Genomic DNA, 14,344 nt, shown 5'->3' on the forward strand with positions numbered 1-14,344 from the left:
CTCATCTCCTCTGCCTCCTGTGCCTCCGTAATCACTGTCCTTGGCAGCCTGCTGTCCTGTGAATTTCGGTGGGTTTTTAGTGTGTCTGGTGCCTGTTACGTTGCTGCCGTGTCCCTGATTCTCTGGGGTCAGGACAGCGCCTGCACTCAGGACACGCCAACGCCCGTGTGGCATGGTGTCACTTGGCTTGCTAAACGTTGTGTGGAGACCCGAACAGGTATTTTCCTGGTTTGAAAATTTCAAAATAAGACGACAGGACACAGTGTGCGGCCACAAACAGCTTTATTTCTCTGTAGCTTTGTCACTCCCTGCTTTGGTCCGTGCGGGGTCAAGGCTGAGTCTCGGTGTCCCACGACCCACTTCATCGCTACTGTTTGCTCGTGTGCTGGCCCGGCTGCAGCAGCTTCTTGGGACTTTGAACTTGTACCCCTCTGGCCCCGCTCTGTTCTCGGCCCCGGGTGTTTTCCCGCGCTGCTGTCCTGCTGCATCTCTGACGAGCCGGTGAAGCCCAGTCTGACCGCCTCCGACATGTAACCGATGCGGTCATCTGAGACCTGCGTCTGCGTGCGCCTCCCGCCGGCCCTGCTGTGCAGCCCCTTCCTCCTGCCCTCCTGTCTGATCAGTGAAAGAGTGTTTCTCATTCCAGCAGAACTTTCCAGCCCTTCCTGTTCTTTCGGTGGCCACCCTGTCAGAGCATAATTTTCTGTGTTTTGCCCTCTTCCTGGGCAAAACCAAGGGTGTTAACGTGTTCCATTCGTGTGAGCTCGCCATCTGGGTTGTGTCACGTGTCTGTGTTCGCACACTGTAGCTTTGTGCCGTTAGTGCTTACGTCGTCCACGTGTTTGCTGTCTGCTTCCTGGCCCACCGCCCGGGCTCCCGTGTGAGGCTGGGTCCTGCTTCTCTGGCTCAGACATGTCCTTCTGAGGTTCGGCCAGTGACGTCCGCTGCCAGCGAGCGCTTTCCGGTCTTGTTTGCAGGTTACCTTCAGAGGGTGTAGAATTGTAGGCAGACGTTGTATTTTGGGACCTAAACATCTTTCTTTTTCTGGCTTCTGTTCCTTTTGAGACGTTGCCTGTAAGTCTGGAGTCTTGTACAGTCTGGATTTTCTCCTCTTTTGAAGATTTTCTCTTTGGGAAATCTCAACATTTCTACCACTCAGACAGGTCTAGCTGTCAATTATATACTCCACTATTTGACCAGGAATTCGTTAAACTTGAAGATGTGGCTTTATTTTCATTTGTTCTAGAAAATTCTTGCCACCCCCCTCCCCCCGACCATGGCCCTGCCCTGAGGCTGTGCTGCATTCCAGGTTTTCCCAGGGCCTCTGCCTGCCAACCTCTCCTAGCGCAGTCCTGACCCCCAGCCAGACTCACGGGTGGGGTTCTCAGTTTCAGTTTTTGTGTGCTTCCAAATGCAGCTTTTTATTTGGTCTTGCAGCCCGCTGGCCTTCCGCCCTCCGGGATCCAGCGCTGCGGTCTTCCCGCGTGTCTGGTCTCCGTGCTCACGTGGGTGTCTGGTTTCTGCAGCCCACAGGGTGGGCTTTCTCATATGTCTGCTTGTCCGTTGTCTGGACGCCGCACCTGAGAAGCCGGGCATGCGGCTGACCTGAGGCGGCGGAGGAGCTTGGCTGTGGGGCCTTCGTTCACCCTTCCCAGGCACGGCGGGCAGGTGGGACCCGTCTGGAGCCTCCCGGCCCACGTCCGCCTGCGGGTCTCTGGACTGCCTGCCGGGGGTGCTCTCTCCCCCTGGGCGATCTTCCCAGTCTGGCGGGTGCTTGTGTTTATCGGGACCAGGTTTCGGGTCTTGTTGCGGCTGCGGGCTAGGGACAGCACGCTCGGGCCCTCCGGCCGTCGGTACACCCTCGTTCTGAGGCACCTCCAGGGGCAGCCTCAGCTCTGGGAGTGGAGGCAGCGGGCCTTCCACCCGCTGCCTGGAGAAGGGCCTCGGGGTCCCGGCAGGGAGAAGTGGCAGCAGAGACTGGGTGTGTGGGTTCTCGGTGCAGGGAGCCGGCAGACCTGCTAGAGGCCCGGAGGTGGGTGTGGGGGAACAGACTGCAGCCAGGAGGGCGGGGTTGTCTCCGGGGTTGGAGGCCGGTGCTCCAGGGGTGGGCCAGATGCTCTCCAGCTCAGGTTCCGAGAGAAGCACCACAGAGCAGCTTACACGGCAGAAACAGTCCGCACAGTTCCGAAGGCAGGAGGGCCAGGGCTGGGGCCAGGGCACCAGACGGGCGGAAAGTCATCTCCGTGTCTCTTCTCGTGATGGCACTCATGCCATCGTGGGGACTCAGGCTCATGGCCTATTGCCTCTGAGGCCCTACTGGTAGTACCTTCACGAGGGGGATCCGGGCTTCACCATGCGAATCTGGGGGCTCATTCAGTCTATGGCATTAATGTTGGGTCCATGATGCTCATTCGCTCCACAGGAGGTGGATCTTCGAGCCTGGAACCCGGTGGAAAGCCCTCAGAGGGTGGGTGGTGTATGAGCCCATGAGGTCAGCAGCGGGGCCAGCGTAGACCAAGAACGGCCCCAGTGGAGCTGGGGGTGGCCCGTTGTTAGGAGGACAGGGAGCGGAGGGGGCAGCAGAGCCACCGGGAAGTGGGAGGAGCTGGAAGAGGTCAAACAGGGTCGTCGGTGCTGTGAGCCACGTGGTCACGTAGGTGGGGGACACGGTGGTCACTTGGTCCTCACAAGTGTTTCCGTGAGCTGTGGGAGAAGCCTGCAGAGGGGAGGGGGCTGGAGGTGCAGCTGATGGCTCTGGGTGACCAGGATGTGGAGGCGGCGGGCGGGGGACCGGCTGGTGAAGAGAGACCGAGAGCTGCCTTCCCTGGGGACAGGGAAGAGGGCGCAGGGGTGGTGGGGCTCTGGCAGCGGCGCCGGGGGAGGAGGAGCAGGTCTGTGTTGTAGGGACCCTTGCCGGCCTGGCCCCAGGTTGTCCTCAGCTGTGCAGAGTGGACGAGGCTATGCGTCTGTGCTCCGGCCACTCTGCGTTCCTCTTGGGCCCGGGAGCTGGGCCCGGTTCCACGTCGGTCGTCCTTTGCTCCCGGGCTGAGCCCGCACTCTTTGGCACCTGCCGGGGACGGCTTCTCTGGGTCCCCTCCTGTTGGGGAGGCGTGTGCCCGGGGCAGGCCCGGGCAAAGGAGCCAGTTCATGTAGCTGTGTGGCACCCCGGGGGACATGGCCCTCTGCTCAGTCCCTCGACGGCGCAGCGTTTCCGGGCGGCTCGTGCTCCCAGAAAGCTCGTCTCCTGCGTCCTGTGCTTTCCCTCTAGCCACCCCTTCGGTGTGAAGCTGCTCGCGCTTTGTAAGGAGGAGGTCAGGAAGTCCAAGGACGTGCAGAAACTGCGGTCGAGCGTCGCCGTGTAAGTGCCAGGATGCTCGCTGTGGCCGTAAAACGAAGGGCCAGGCAGGCGGGAGGGGCTGAGAGTCAACCTCAGTGTCTGGGGCTGGAGCCCTGACGTCCGTGGGGAACGTTCTGGGTCCGTCGCAGGGAGCGGTGCGGACGGCCTCCCGGGGGGGCTGGGCCTTGCTTCGGGGAGTCCTCCCATGAGGCAGGTTTTCCAGAAGCGGACCCAGTTCGGCCGGCCCCGTTGTTGCCGTGGACGCTGAAGCCTGTCGCCTCGCAGGTTCTGTGGGATGGTGCAGTTCCCGGGCGGTGTGAGGAAGAAGGCCCTCCTGCAGCTCTGCCTGCTTCTCTGCCACCCGTTCCCTGTGGTGAGTGTGCTCGCGGCTGCTCCCGGGGTGGCGCCTGGGGCCCTGACCCCTGCCGGGTTTGCGTGGGGGCCCTCACCTGACCAGCACCCTCGTTTGGACACCCCCCGCAGAGGTCAGGTATCCTGCCAATTCCATTTTCCACTGGCTAAAAACACACTCTTCAAATAATCCAAATGAGCCATCTTCCTAAAAGGTACAAGTGACATTTATACCGAACCCATTGGTTCTCCAAATGGGGTCCCTGGACCCGGCTGCAGCAGCACCCCCATCAGAAATGCAGGTTCTCAGGCTGCCCAGCCTGCTGAGGAGTTACCCTGGGGTGGGCCTGAGACCATTGGCCCCTTGAGCGGTGTTTTCAGTGGGCAGCTGGGGAAGGAAGCAGGTAAGGCCGTTTCCCTGGCGAGGGGCAGGTTTTCCACGAAGCATTTCGGTCAGAGCAAGGTGGCCTGGCTTCTCTCTGAAGGGGAGGCTGCCATGGGGCAGCAGGGGAAACGGGGTGGCCTGCCCCACAGCCCTACCCAGCTGTGGCCAGGGTCTCCTGAGGCAGGATCCCAGGTCACCTCCTCACTTCTAATAACCTGTATGGTGTTAGGTTCCGTTCGGACCCGGGATCGTGCCCAACCCCATGTCCCTGCTTCCCGGGCAGGGTCCTGTCACTCTGCTTGGGTTCTGATGGGCCTTTCCCTCCTGGTGACACATTCTGTCCCGCGCAGATCCGGAAGACCACGGCTAGCCAGGTGTACGAGATGCTGCTCACCTACAGTGACATCGTGGCTGAGGATGTCCTTGATGAGGTCATGACTGTGCTGGGCACCACGGCCTGGTGAGTGCAAGGCCCCTTCCCAGCGTCCTGCCGGGAAGGGGCGGCTTCTCCGTGAACGGGGCCATCCACAACCTCCTTGTCTGTCCCTGAGGGACAGGAAGTGCAAGGGTCCCAGCCCTTGATGCCTGTGTGTCTGCCTGCAGGTCCCCACTGACACCTGAGGGACTGGGCCGGCCCCCTGGACACAGGGAGGGGAGGGGGCGCCTCCTGCTGTGGGAAGGCGCTCTGAGCGCCAAGGCGGGCCGTTCTGAGCACTAACAGTCTGTCTCTCTGGGGGCTGCTCTCGCTGAGCAGTTGCCTCGCGGGCTTTCGGTGCTGACGGGGTCGTGTCGGGAATGCCGAGAAGGGAGCAGCACGGGGTGGCGTGCCCACTGGGTTCGCGCTCGCGGGCTGGCCGGGGCCTCCAAGGGGGCAGGAGGGTGTGGAGGGCCTGACGCGGGTGCCTCTCCTGAGGGGGCCTGTGGGCCTTTGCTCGGCCGTGTGGGAAAGCCCTAGCGATGTGTTCAAACCTCCGAAATGGCGGAGTAGGTGTCCCCGAGAGCCGCTTCTTTCTGGGGCCCCCGGGGCCACTGGCTTCTCCTGGGTCCCTCAGCGCAGAGCTGGGCCCCGGACCTGTCTCTGGTGCAGTGTCCTGCGGGGTGTCGGCTCTCTGACCCGATGCACTGGGGTGGCAGGGGTGAGGACGTGTGGGGCGTGGGGGCGGGGCTGGAGGGCACGGGGGCAGCGTGGAGAGCAGGAGAATACAGCCCAGGGGTGCAGGTTCAGTGGGGCACGCCGGCTACCAAGTCCCAGCAGCACGTGGGGGGACCCGCCACAGTCTAGGACCGTGCTCGCTCCCGTGTGCACCCCTGCAAGGCGGCCCCTCCCCTCCTTACCCACCATGGAGCGGTCCAGCGGTGGCCCCAGGAGGGCCTTGTGCTGCTGGGGCCTGGGCTCGGTCGGGGTCTGCACTTACGTCGGCAGGCGCGGACACACGGATGTGTTGATGGGCGTCTCCCCCGCGGGGGCTAAAGGACAGAAAAGGGCCCTTGGTTTTGGGGCTTCCTCGAGATTCTCAGGGAGACACTGACCTCGGGGATGAGGGAATTGAGTGAACGTCTTTGAACACTCCGGAAGACGTGGGTGCCCGAGCAGCTGGGGTCCTGTCCCCCAGGACCCGCCCGCTTCAGCGCCTGTGGAGGGAGCCATGGTTCTCCCTGCACGGTGCCCCCCACGCGGTCCACGGCATGAACACACAGGGACCCTGTGGCACAGATCACGGCTGCAGCCTGCTGCCCTCTCCCTGTGGGGCGCACGGGGCTCTCCCTGCACAGCCTGGGCCCTTTCTGCTGAAGGAAACTCCAGAGGAATTTACAGTTCGTTTTTTGATTCTAAAAAAGAGAATCTCTGCTTTTAATGAAAGTGATACAAAGCTTTCAAAGTCAAGTAAAACTCTGAAAACCCACCTACCCCATCTTTCTGAGTGTCAGCATTTCTGGCCAGTCTGGGGCCGCGCCTCCCTGGTTTCCCCAGAAGGGTGCCAGGAGCAGGGGCTTGCCTGGTGCCGTCTGCCCTGGTCTCCCCGGCTGAGATGCTGGGGTTCTGCGCACCCCGCGTCCGTAGCTTGTGACAGGCCTCCCGCGAGCCGACCGTCCCCGCCGCTGAAGCTGCTCTTGCCTGTTCTTCCCCAGGGACGCGGAGCTCCCACTCGTTAGAGGCCAGCGGAACCGCCTGTGTGACCTCCTCGGCGTGCCCAGACCTCAACTGGTCCCCAAGGTGAGACCCAGGGGCCCTTCCCATGTTGAGATCTGAGTGTGGCTCCTGAGCCTCCGTCCTGAGCTCGACTCTGGACCGGTCAGATTTATGGACTGGCGTGTTTCCCCCCCGCCTGCCCCTCGTGCTTTGCTGGCTCCTCGTTGCAGGCTCCTGCGTGCCTTGTCCCCACTAGGCGCGTATCAGGACCGGCCATCTGCCTGGTGGGTGGCCGTTCTGTGCTGCCAGTCCTCAAGCTCACGCCTCTCGCACGAGGTCCTTGGTGCCGCTGTCTGGTTTCCACCATCACTGCCTCCCTGGACACTTGTCCTCTCTGGGGACTCTGTCACCCCTGGAGTATCTGGGGCTGCCCCTTGAGGTGTCCATCTTCCATGGCATCAGCGGCTGTGGATTTCGGAGATGGCAGGGCCCCAAGCTGACCGTCCGGGTCCTGCGGGGTTGTCAGGCGTGTTCGCGAGGGAGTGGGGTGGACCCGGGCTGTGGGTCCCACAGGCGCTCACACAGCGGCACGTGCTGGGACGGCCAGACCCGGAGCTGGTTCCTGGTCCTGCCTTGCTGGCCGTATCCCCCTGGCCGTGCGTCTCGTCTGCGACTGCTTTCGAGCTTTCCCTGAGTGAGAACGTCCATCCAGACATGAGCGCGGTCCAGCTCTGGGGGTGGGGGGTCCGTGTTCGTCCGGCAGGGGCGCGGGCACTGCTGCAGCCTCCAGAGCTTCGTCATGGCCCGGCCCGGGGCGCCCTGCACTGTCCCCCTCCGGGCACGGGGGTTGGGTGCACTTGGACAGAGGACCCCCGGCTGTGAGCCTGGCGTCCTGCTGGCAGGAGGCGGGGCCAACTGCGGTTGTCCGGGCAGACCCCAGCTTCAGGACCGGTGAACCGTGGGCTCCTGGAGGGTCCCCCGAGGAGGCACCCCAGACTCTCGCCCCCCCTGCCAGCTCACACCCACGTCCAGCATCGTGCGCTCCGCTGGGCGCTGGGCCTCGGCTCCGGGCAGAGTCCGCGTCCGTCCATCTCCACGTCGGGGGCGGGGGCTCCGTTCTCCGAGAGGCGGAGAAGCTGCAGCCGCCCCCGCCCGTCTTCTCGGGGTTGTACGGCGTTGCAGGCAGTGGTCCGGGGTGCCTGTGGGCTTCGGTCTGGGCCACCGTCCTGATGTCCTGACCGCCACCTAGAGATGCTCTTTGTAAGAAGGAGCCGCGCCCTCACATCTGCTCCATCCCCTGGGAGCACAGCCGCTCGGGATTTCTTTTGTCGCTGACCCTTTTCCTGTTTTCTTCCGTTTAAGTGGGACACTTACAGGCCGCGACCAGGTCTGGTCTGTCTGGATCTCACCTGAGTTCCTGGAGCGTTTAACGTGTGCTCCGGTCTGACCTCACGCGTCTCGTCTGCGCGTGGACTCAGGCGGGTTTATTCTGCCTCTGGTTCTCCCAGTGGCCTCTCCCCTCCCCGTGTCCGCTCTTAAGTCTCTTCCTCCTCTGGGCGCTCGCAGTCAGGCTGTTCCTTCTGGGCGGTGGCTGTGCCCGCCCGTCGGGCCCGTGGGCGGCTGTGGCTCTCCAAGCGAATGCGCGGTGCCCGCTGCCGTCAGGAAGCCCCGACACATGGGTGCGTGAAGGTGGGGACCGAGTCCCGGGGACTCCCGGCTGCTACACTGGTCGTTGGCCGTGGGACCTGGGTGAGGGATCGCCACTGACGGCCTGACCCTGTGCTGTGTCCCCCACAGCCTGGCCCCCGCTGAGGCCCCCCGACCGGCCAGCAGGGAGAAGGAGCCCGATGACCGGAAGTGGCGCCGAGGGACCTGGGGTTCATCACCACGACGATGGCTTTTCCTCATGCGGGTCCTGGGGTGTCGGTGCTTTTGGCTTCACGTCTGCGGGAAGCCCGTCTATAAAACCATGTCCTGAGCAGTCTCGTGTCTTTGTCTGACACCGATGGGGGCCGGCGACCAGGCCCAGGGGGGCCAGGGGAAGCCCCGGCGCTGCCTCCCCTCCTCTGCCCCCCACGCCCCCTGCCGTGCCCAGCGCATGTGGGTGTCACACGGGGTCCCAACCCCTCCCAGTTTTGTGCAACCAAAGAATCCTGCCTGAGACCTCACAGGAGCCGCTCGTGGTGGGGACCCGACGGCAAGGTGGGGAGTGGCTGCACCGGCACCTGCCGTGGCGGACCCCCGCCGGGCGGCTGTTCTTGCCTGGTGCGGCTGCCCTGGGGACACGCGGGAGGTTCCACAGCTGATTATTTTCCAAAAAAAAAAAAAAAAAAAAAAAAAAAAGCCTCTTTCCAGCTGCCCAGAGTGGACCTAACCTGAAGGCTAGCGAGGCTGCACAGAAGTTCACCACCTCAGGGCCCGCATGGCCGCGCCTTTTCTGCTGTCTCCCGGGTCGAAGCTTGGATGCGGTGTCGCGGGTGGTGAGAGAATTCAGCGTCCGAGGCGAGGGCTGTGCCGTGCTCGGGGCCACGAACCGAGGGTGGACTGTGTCTGGGCCAGCGAAGGAGCTGCCCTCGTGGGCGTGTGTGGCAATGGGGCCGAGGGACCTGGTAGGTTGAGGTGGGCGTGGATGCTGCTTTCGTCGTGGGGAGCAGTTTTCCCGCCGGGCTCAGTCGCTGACTTGGGGGAGTGTTTACCTTCCCTGGCTGCACCTGATCACACCCCCTGCAGGAGAAAATCTGGTGTTACTTTGTGGATTGAAGCCTTAAAACATGCTTCCCTCCCAGAAACGAGGAGGGAGGTCTCCATTTCATTTTCTTTTTTTAAAGATTTTATTTACCCATTTGACAGACCGAGATCACAAGCAGGCAGAGAGAGAGGGGGAAGCAGGCTCCCTGTCGAGCGGAGAGCCGGAGGCGGGGCTCGATCCCAGGACCCTGAGATCATGACCTGAGCTGAAGGCAGAGGCTTTAACCCACTGAGCCACCTAGGCGGCCCGAGGTCTCCATTTTAGATGGAAGACCAGCCAGACCCCGCGGCCGGCGGAGGTCCCATGCTGGGCCCCAGAGGATGATGGGTGGGGAGACAGGACCCGCGGCGTCTGGATCTCGGCTGCAGAAGTAGCCAGAGTGTGGCCAGGAGCAGACGCGGACCGTCCTGTGAGCACACCCGGTGCCCGGGCGACACGCAGCGTGGGGCACCGCCGTGCGGGGCTGTGCAGCAGGCTGGCCCAGACCCAGAAGAGCACCTTGTGGCCCCAGAAAGGGACAAGCTTGGTGAGTCTGAGGAGCGGCAAGAAGCCAGGGTGCCTAGGACACACACGGCCACGCTCTAGACGGAATCGAGCCTCCCCGTGATCCCGAGCGCCTGCGTGTGCTGAACTGAGGCGCGTGGGGAGCTCTCGTCTTGGGGCAGCATGGGGGTTAGGACGTAAGGCCCACGTGCAGCTGGGACCCTGGGAAGCTGCGCCCGCACCGGTAGCAGAGATGACCCCAGCGAGGGGACAGCATCCCGTCACCACCTCCCCCTGCAGCTGGGTGGGGAGCGGAGTCTCCCGGAGGTTCCCTTGGAGGGAGGGGGGCAGTTCTTCAAGCTGACCTGGAACATACGATCACGTGCCCCCCCCCGCCCCGCCAGCTGTGCCCCCAGACAGAGGGCAGAAGCGGCCGACAGACTCTCCCCGGAAGAGTGCGGGTTCATCTGTACGGAGAGGCTGGAAAGAACCCAAACTCCTGTTCCAGAAATGTCACAAAATAGACAAATGGGGAATCACTAGCCAGACCCCAAAACTGCGATGTTGGTAATATCAGCCACAGAACATTTGTTTTTGAAAGAGTTAGAAACTACCCAGAGGAGAATTACCAGGGCAAAGCTCCCTGGATAGGTGTGAACCACCAACTAGACACAAGCTGAAGAAACTACCCAGAAAAGAGGCCTCAGAAAGAATCGGCCCAGTGTGTGCAGAGGTCTCGTGGGGGCTCGTCCCCAGATACCGGAGCCTGCAGACCCGCGCGGCTACCGCCCTGCCCACCCCCCAACCACAGGGCCTGGCACGGAGCAAGGGAGAGGGGCGGCCGCTGGGCAGAGCCGTGGACGCGAGGAAACCCTCACCTCCAGGTGACACAAGCCTCGAACGCACAGCTAGGGGCTGAGCCTTGGGGCTGAGCAATTCCGGGGTTCTTTGGAGGGGGAGGGGTTAGACTCCAGGCAGAGCCCGACATGGGGCTTGATCTCCCCACCCAGAGGTCACGGCCAGAGCTGAAGCCAAGAGTCGGACACTCACCGACTGCTCAGGCGCCCTGGGCTGAATCAGTCCTTGGCAACAACCCCGATGCCAGGCGCAACCCCCTTCCCACTCGCGGAGCAAACTACCTCCAGATGCTGCGGATCTGTGGGAGCGCATTCGCCCCACTCGGAGCCCTTGCTCTGGGGAAGGAAGGGTGGGCGGGGGGGCTGTCCCCGCGGGCACTTCCGCGCGCTGGGGACAGTGAGCAAGCGGCAAGTACATGACATGGGCAGGGTCTGGAAGTGGACAAGAGGGGCCAGGGGTGTTCAGCGTCAACACAAACGTGTCTCTAGAAGAGCCGAGCACCGAGCGGGACGCCTGGTTCTCCTGCTCGGAGCAGCTCCCCCTGCGCCTCACGCTTGTGCGCAGACCCTGCTTCTCATTCCGATGCCCACGCGCCCCACCACGAGCCCACTCGGGAGCCTTGCCTGCTGGTGCGAGCCCTCACCCGGGGCTCCTGCCGGCAGGGACACCCCTGGGTCTGGCACGGGTCACTCAGGGCACAGCATACCCGTGGCCTTGTTGCTTGGGTCCTGGGTCAGGCAAAGGGGAGCCCACAGTCACCCACAGTCACTCCCGGCTGATGGTGTTTGCCCTTGGCGGGTTGAGCAGTGGGATTCCCAGGCCTGGGAGACGCAAGCTGCCAGCACTGTGGCCCACAAACGTGACCCCTGCCCACAGCGGCCAGTCAGGAAACCAGGCAGTGACCCCTGCAGCCAGCAGCCCGAGACGGCCAGGACGCCGCTCACTGCCAGCTTTCCTGACTCACGCCTCCGGCAACTGAGGACCTGCCAGACGAAGCCAGCCGTGGCCCTGACCAACCTCGAGGCCGGCCCTGGCCCCCTCAGCCCCCTCCAGGTCTTTGAGTCTCTGCCATCCTCGTGGGACATCCTCACAGGCCTGCCCCGCGAGCTCCCAGCACACAGCGTCTGCTCTCGGTTGGCGCCCCGTATGTCCACACATGGGACCAAGTCAGACCCAGGAACCGTGCCCGGGTTTGCCCCAGGTTGACACGCAAACATCCACCAGGGAGGGACCAGAGCACAGAGCACCCAGCAGCTGTCCTCGCCCTCGCCGCACGGACGTCTGTCAGTGCCCCCGGGGGCAGGGGAGCCTCTCACCACTCACACGGTCAGGGACGCGTCCCTCGGGCTGTGGGCTCTCGACTCTGCCACTTGGTGCGTGTAGACCACGTCCTTGTTCCGAACACGCTCACACACACGCCTGCAGGGAAGGGCCAGCCTCCCACAGAGGAGCGTCCGTCGCGCATTTGGTGCCAGCCCTGCCTTGCCTGTTCCCCTCAGGGTCGTGGGCCACCTGCCCTCGTGCCCCCAATCCCACGTACCTGGAGTGGCTGCCGGGGCCCGTCAGCTGAAGTGCAGGAAGTCCTGGCCTTCCCGCAGGTGCAGCGACCTCAGGTTGTCCTCAAACGCACCCCCAGTGAGGTCCTGTGGGAGGGACAGCATGTCTGGCTTGGTCCGGGCCTCTCCCAGCCTGCCCTGGGACCCCTAGGGGCTCTCCCAAGGGGGCCCGGGGCAGAGTTGCCTGTGGCTACCCCAGGTGGGCCACAATGAACTGTTAAGCGGAGAGGGGTGGGGACGTCGTGAAAAGTTGACCACGGTGTCCTGCTGGTCACCAGTGGGAAGGAGGTGGGGGGCCGTCCCCTGAGGCCTACACACCTCCCAGCTCGAACTTGGGTCCCTCGCGGCAGAAGGCAGCGGACACGGGGACCAAGGGCAGGAAAGGGCCGGCAGGGCTCCTTCCCCCATTTCTGGGGCACACGGGCTTCCTCTGTGCCTTGTCCAGGGCTCCCGGGACACTCCGGCTTCCGAGGGGCCTGAACCAGGACTTGAGAGCTCAACGGATGCTTTCCTGCCCCTCCCTTGGCTCCGCCCCTGCACAGGGGAGAGCACGGGGACGCAGGGCACAGGAACGACCATATGGGGACACTCTCCATGGGCCACATGGGGACACGCCACACGGAGAAGGCTGCACAGGGACACACTCAGGTCATGATCCCGGTTCCCACGTTGGGCGCCCGGCCGGACTGGGGCGTCTGCTTCTCCCTCTGCCTGCCTCTCTGCCTACTTGTGCACGCTTTCTCTCAAATAAATTGTTCAAAAGGAAATAGCTTTTCCTGGAAGAATCTGTAAAAAGGCAAGTCTCACGTGGGAGAAAGCACTTGCCACTCCAACGGAGGATGGATGGACCGGAGTGTGCACAGCCAGAAATCAGCAAGGCTAGGGCCGAGGGCACCTCCCGACTGAGCCCTGGTCTGGCCTCAGGAAGGTGCGTGCACAAAGGGCACCTTCGGGGACCCTGACCATCTGCTCCGCCCTCACAGGAATGTCACAGCTCCGCCTACCTTGTTGCCAGGCCGGAAATGACCAGGGCCCGCGGACGACGGGATGTACTCGGGAGTGAGTGAATGCGGTCACCCAGCCACATGGGCCCGACTTGGGCAAGGAGACCGCGGTCCCCAGGGGGGCCGAGAGCAGCCCGTCCCCTGCACCTGTGACCTCAAGGGAGGTAAAGCCTCAGGACGGCCCTGGAGACGGGACCACGGTGCTCGGTCAGAGGTGCTTCTCAGCCACGCTTCTACCTGCCACAGACCCTCGTCTCGGCCGGAGCCTCTGAGGAGCCCCTGGAATGGGCCTCGAGTCTGGCACTTAGCAAGTTCCCCCCAAAATGCTGCTTTTCCAGAAATGCAGCCCGTTTTGTGAGGGCACCGTGGCAGCCTCTTCTGGCACCCTGGGCGGCCTCCCCAGAGCGGCGATGGCCACCTCCCCTAATAGCCCACAGCTCAACACAGGTGGCCCAAACCAAGGACACGAACATCTGGCTGCATGTCAGACGTCCGTGATCCCACAACTGGGGGCCTGGGCAGCCACATGGTCATCGCCTGAGCCCCCCTGTGGCAGCAGTTAGCACTTACCAGCTTCACACAGATGACGAAGGGGGGCCGGGCAGCTCGGAAATGCAGGATTGGAACACGAGGCTTAGGCCTTTCCTGAGAACAAGAGGTCTTGTGGGCTGGGGTCCATGCCGGTCCCACAGGACGCCCTGCCATGCTGGACCTGCACGCGGACAGGGCACCTAGACTAGGCAGGGACACAGGCCATTCTGGGTTCGGAGATCCCCAGCAGTGAGGCCACTGCTGCTGGGCCTGGTGGTCTTCCCCAAGGAGGAAGGCTCTGGGCAACGGCTGCTCCACATACCCCGGGTCGGAGCTGGGGTGGTGAGGACAGCCCATGTGGGAGGAGGCCGTCCTTCCCGGGGCGCGGGGCCCACACACCTGAGAGTCCTCGTGGCAGTAGAAGCCTTTCCTGATCTTGTTCTCGTCCACGTCACAGAAGGCAACCACCTGGGGGGCGCAGAGGACACCAGCCTCGGACGGGAGACGGGGCGGGGGGGGCCACGGGGACGGAGCTGCTGGGCGGGGGTGAGGAGGTCGGGGTTGGCGGCCCACCTTGCGTCGTGCCTCAGCCGTCAGGCTGCGGTAGAGCCGGCGGCCCTGCCTGCCCGCGTTCCAGATGGTGAAAGCTGCCCAGCGCGGCAGGACCCGTTCTTCCAGGAAGCGGACACGGTGGGTCCAGATGGTGGTCCTGGCGGGGAAACAGGGCGGGTGAAGCAGACGCGCCGGGGCCCCGAGCCGCTCGCAGACCTCCCCCCCGACCCAGCCCTGCGGGGCCCCTTCTCTCCAGAGCTCATGAGGCGCCGGCTGGGTGAGTGAACGAGTGAACCAAGCAGGGTCGCGCTGCACCCCCCCCGCCCCTTGTGGACCCGAGGATGTGCCCTTATCACGTCCACGGACTCAGGCCGTGAGAGACACCAGGCACAGACCGCGGGGAGCCC

General features: G+C 63.7%; 3 protein-coding genes across 19 annotated transcripts in view; 2 read left to right on the top strand and 1 right to left on the bottom strand.

The window, feature by feature from the left end:
* The window catches only part of TBCD (tubulin folding cofactor D), a 156,375-nt gene extending 148,190 nt beyond the window's left edge, over window positions 1-8,185 (top strand). The window contains exons 35-39 of one of the 2 annotated variants that reach the window (XM_032319684.1): window positions 3,269-3,358; window positions 3,623-3,710; window positions 4,424-4,533; window positions 6,204-6,288; window positions 8,002-8,185. In XM_032319684.1, coding sequence (XP_032175575.1) covers window positions 3,269-3,358; window positions 3,623-3,710; window positions 4,424-4,533; window positions 6,204-6,288; window positions 8,002-8,016 — 388 coding nt within the window. In that variant the 3' untranslated portion in view covers window positions 8,017-8,185. Of the gene's footprint in view, window positions 1-3,268; window positions 3,359-3,622; window positions 3,711-4,423; window positions 4,534-6,203; window positions 7,647-8,001 lie in introns of those variants that run through there. The other variant, XM_032319683.1, reaches the window with a different exon arrangement.
* The window catches only part of B3GNTL1 (UDP-GlcNAc:betaGal beta-1,3-N-acetylglucosaminyltransferase like 1), a 110,912-nt gene that overhangs the window by 25,287 nt on the left and 71,281 nt on the right, over window positions 1-14,344 (bottom strand). For 7 of the 16 annotated variants that reach the window (XM_032319695.1, XM_032319691.1, XM_032319697.1 and 4 more), the window contains 3 exons: window positions 13,425-14,094; window positions 11,835-11,937; window positions 266-5,540 (listed from right to left, as the gene is read on the bottom strand). In XM_032319695.1, the coding sequence (XP_032175586.1) occupies window positions 11,857-11,937; window positions 13,425-14,094 (751 nt within the window). In that variant the 3' untranslated portion in view covers window positions 266-5,540; window positions 11,835-11,856. Of the gene's footprint in view, window positions 1-265; window positions 5,541-8,274; window positions 8,928-10,963; window positions 11,023-11,834; window positions 11,938-12,092; window positions 12,637-12,854; window positions 13,002-13,424; window positions 14,095-14,344 lie in introns of those variants that run through there. The other 9 variants (XM_032319699.1, XM_032319696.1, XM_032319690.1 and 6 more) reach the window with 8 other exon arrangements.
* On the top strand, window positions 9,125-11,877 carry LOC116577042. Its single transcript, XM_032319702.1, has 2 exons — window positions 9,125-11,667; window positions 11,794-11,877. Exon 1 carries the CDS (start codon window positions 10,535-10,537, stop codon window positions 11,498-11,500), a length of 966 nt encoding a protein of 321 aa, XP_032175593.1. The 5' UTR covers window positions 9,125-10,534; the 3' UTR covers window positions 11,501-11,667; window positions 11,794-11,877.

This window comes from Mustela erminea, chromosome 18 (genome assembly GCF_009829155.1).
Source record: "Mustela erminea isolate mMusErm1 chromosome 18, mMusErm1.Pri, whole genome shotgun sequence".
NCBI classification, from domain to species: domain Eukaryota; kingdom Metazoa; phylum Chordata; class Mammalia; order Carnivora; family Mustelidae; genus Mustela; species Mustela erminea.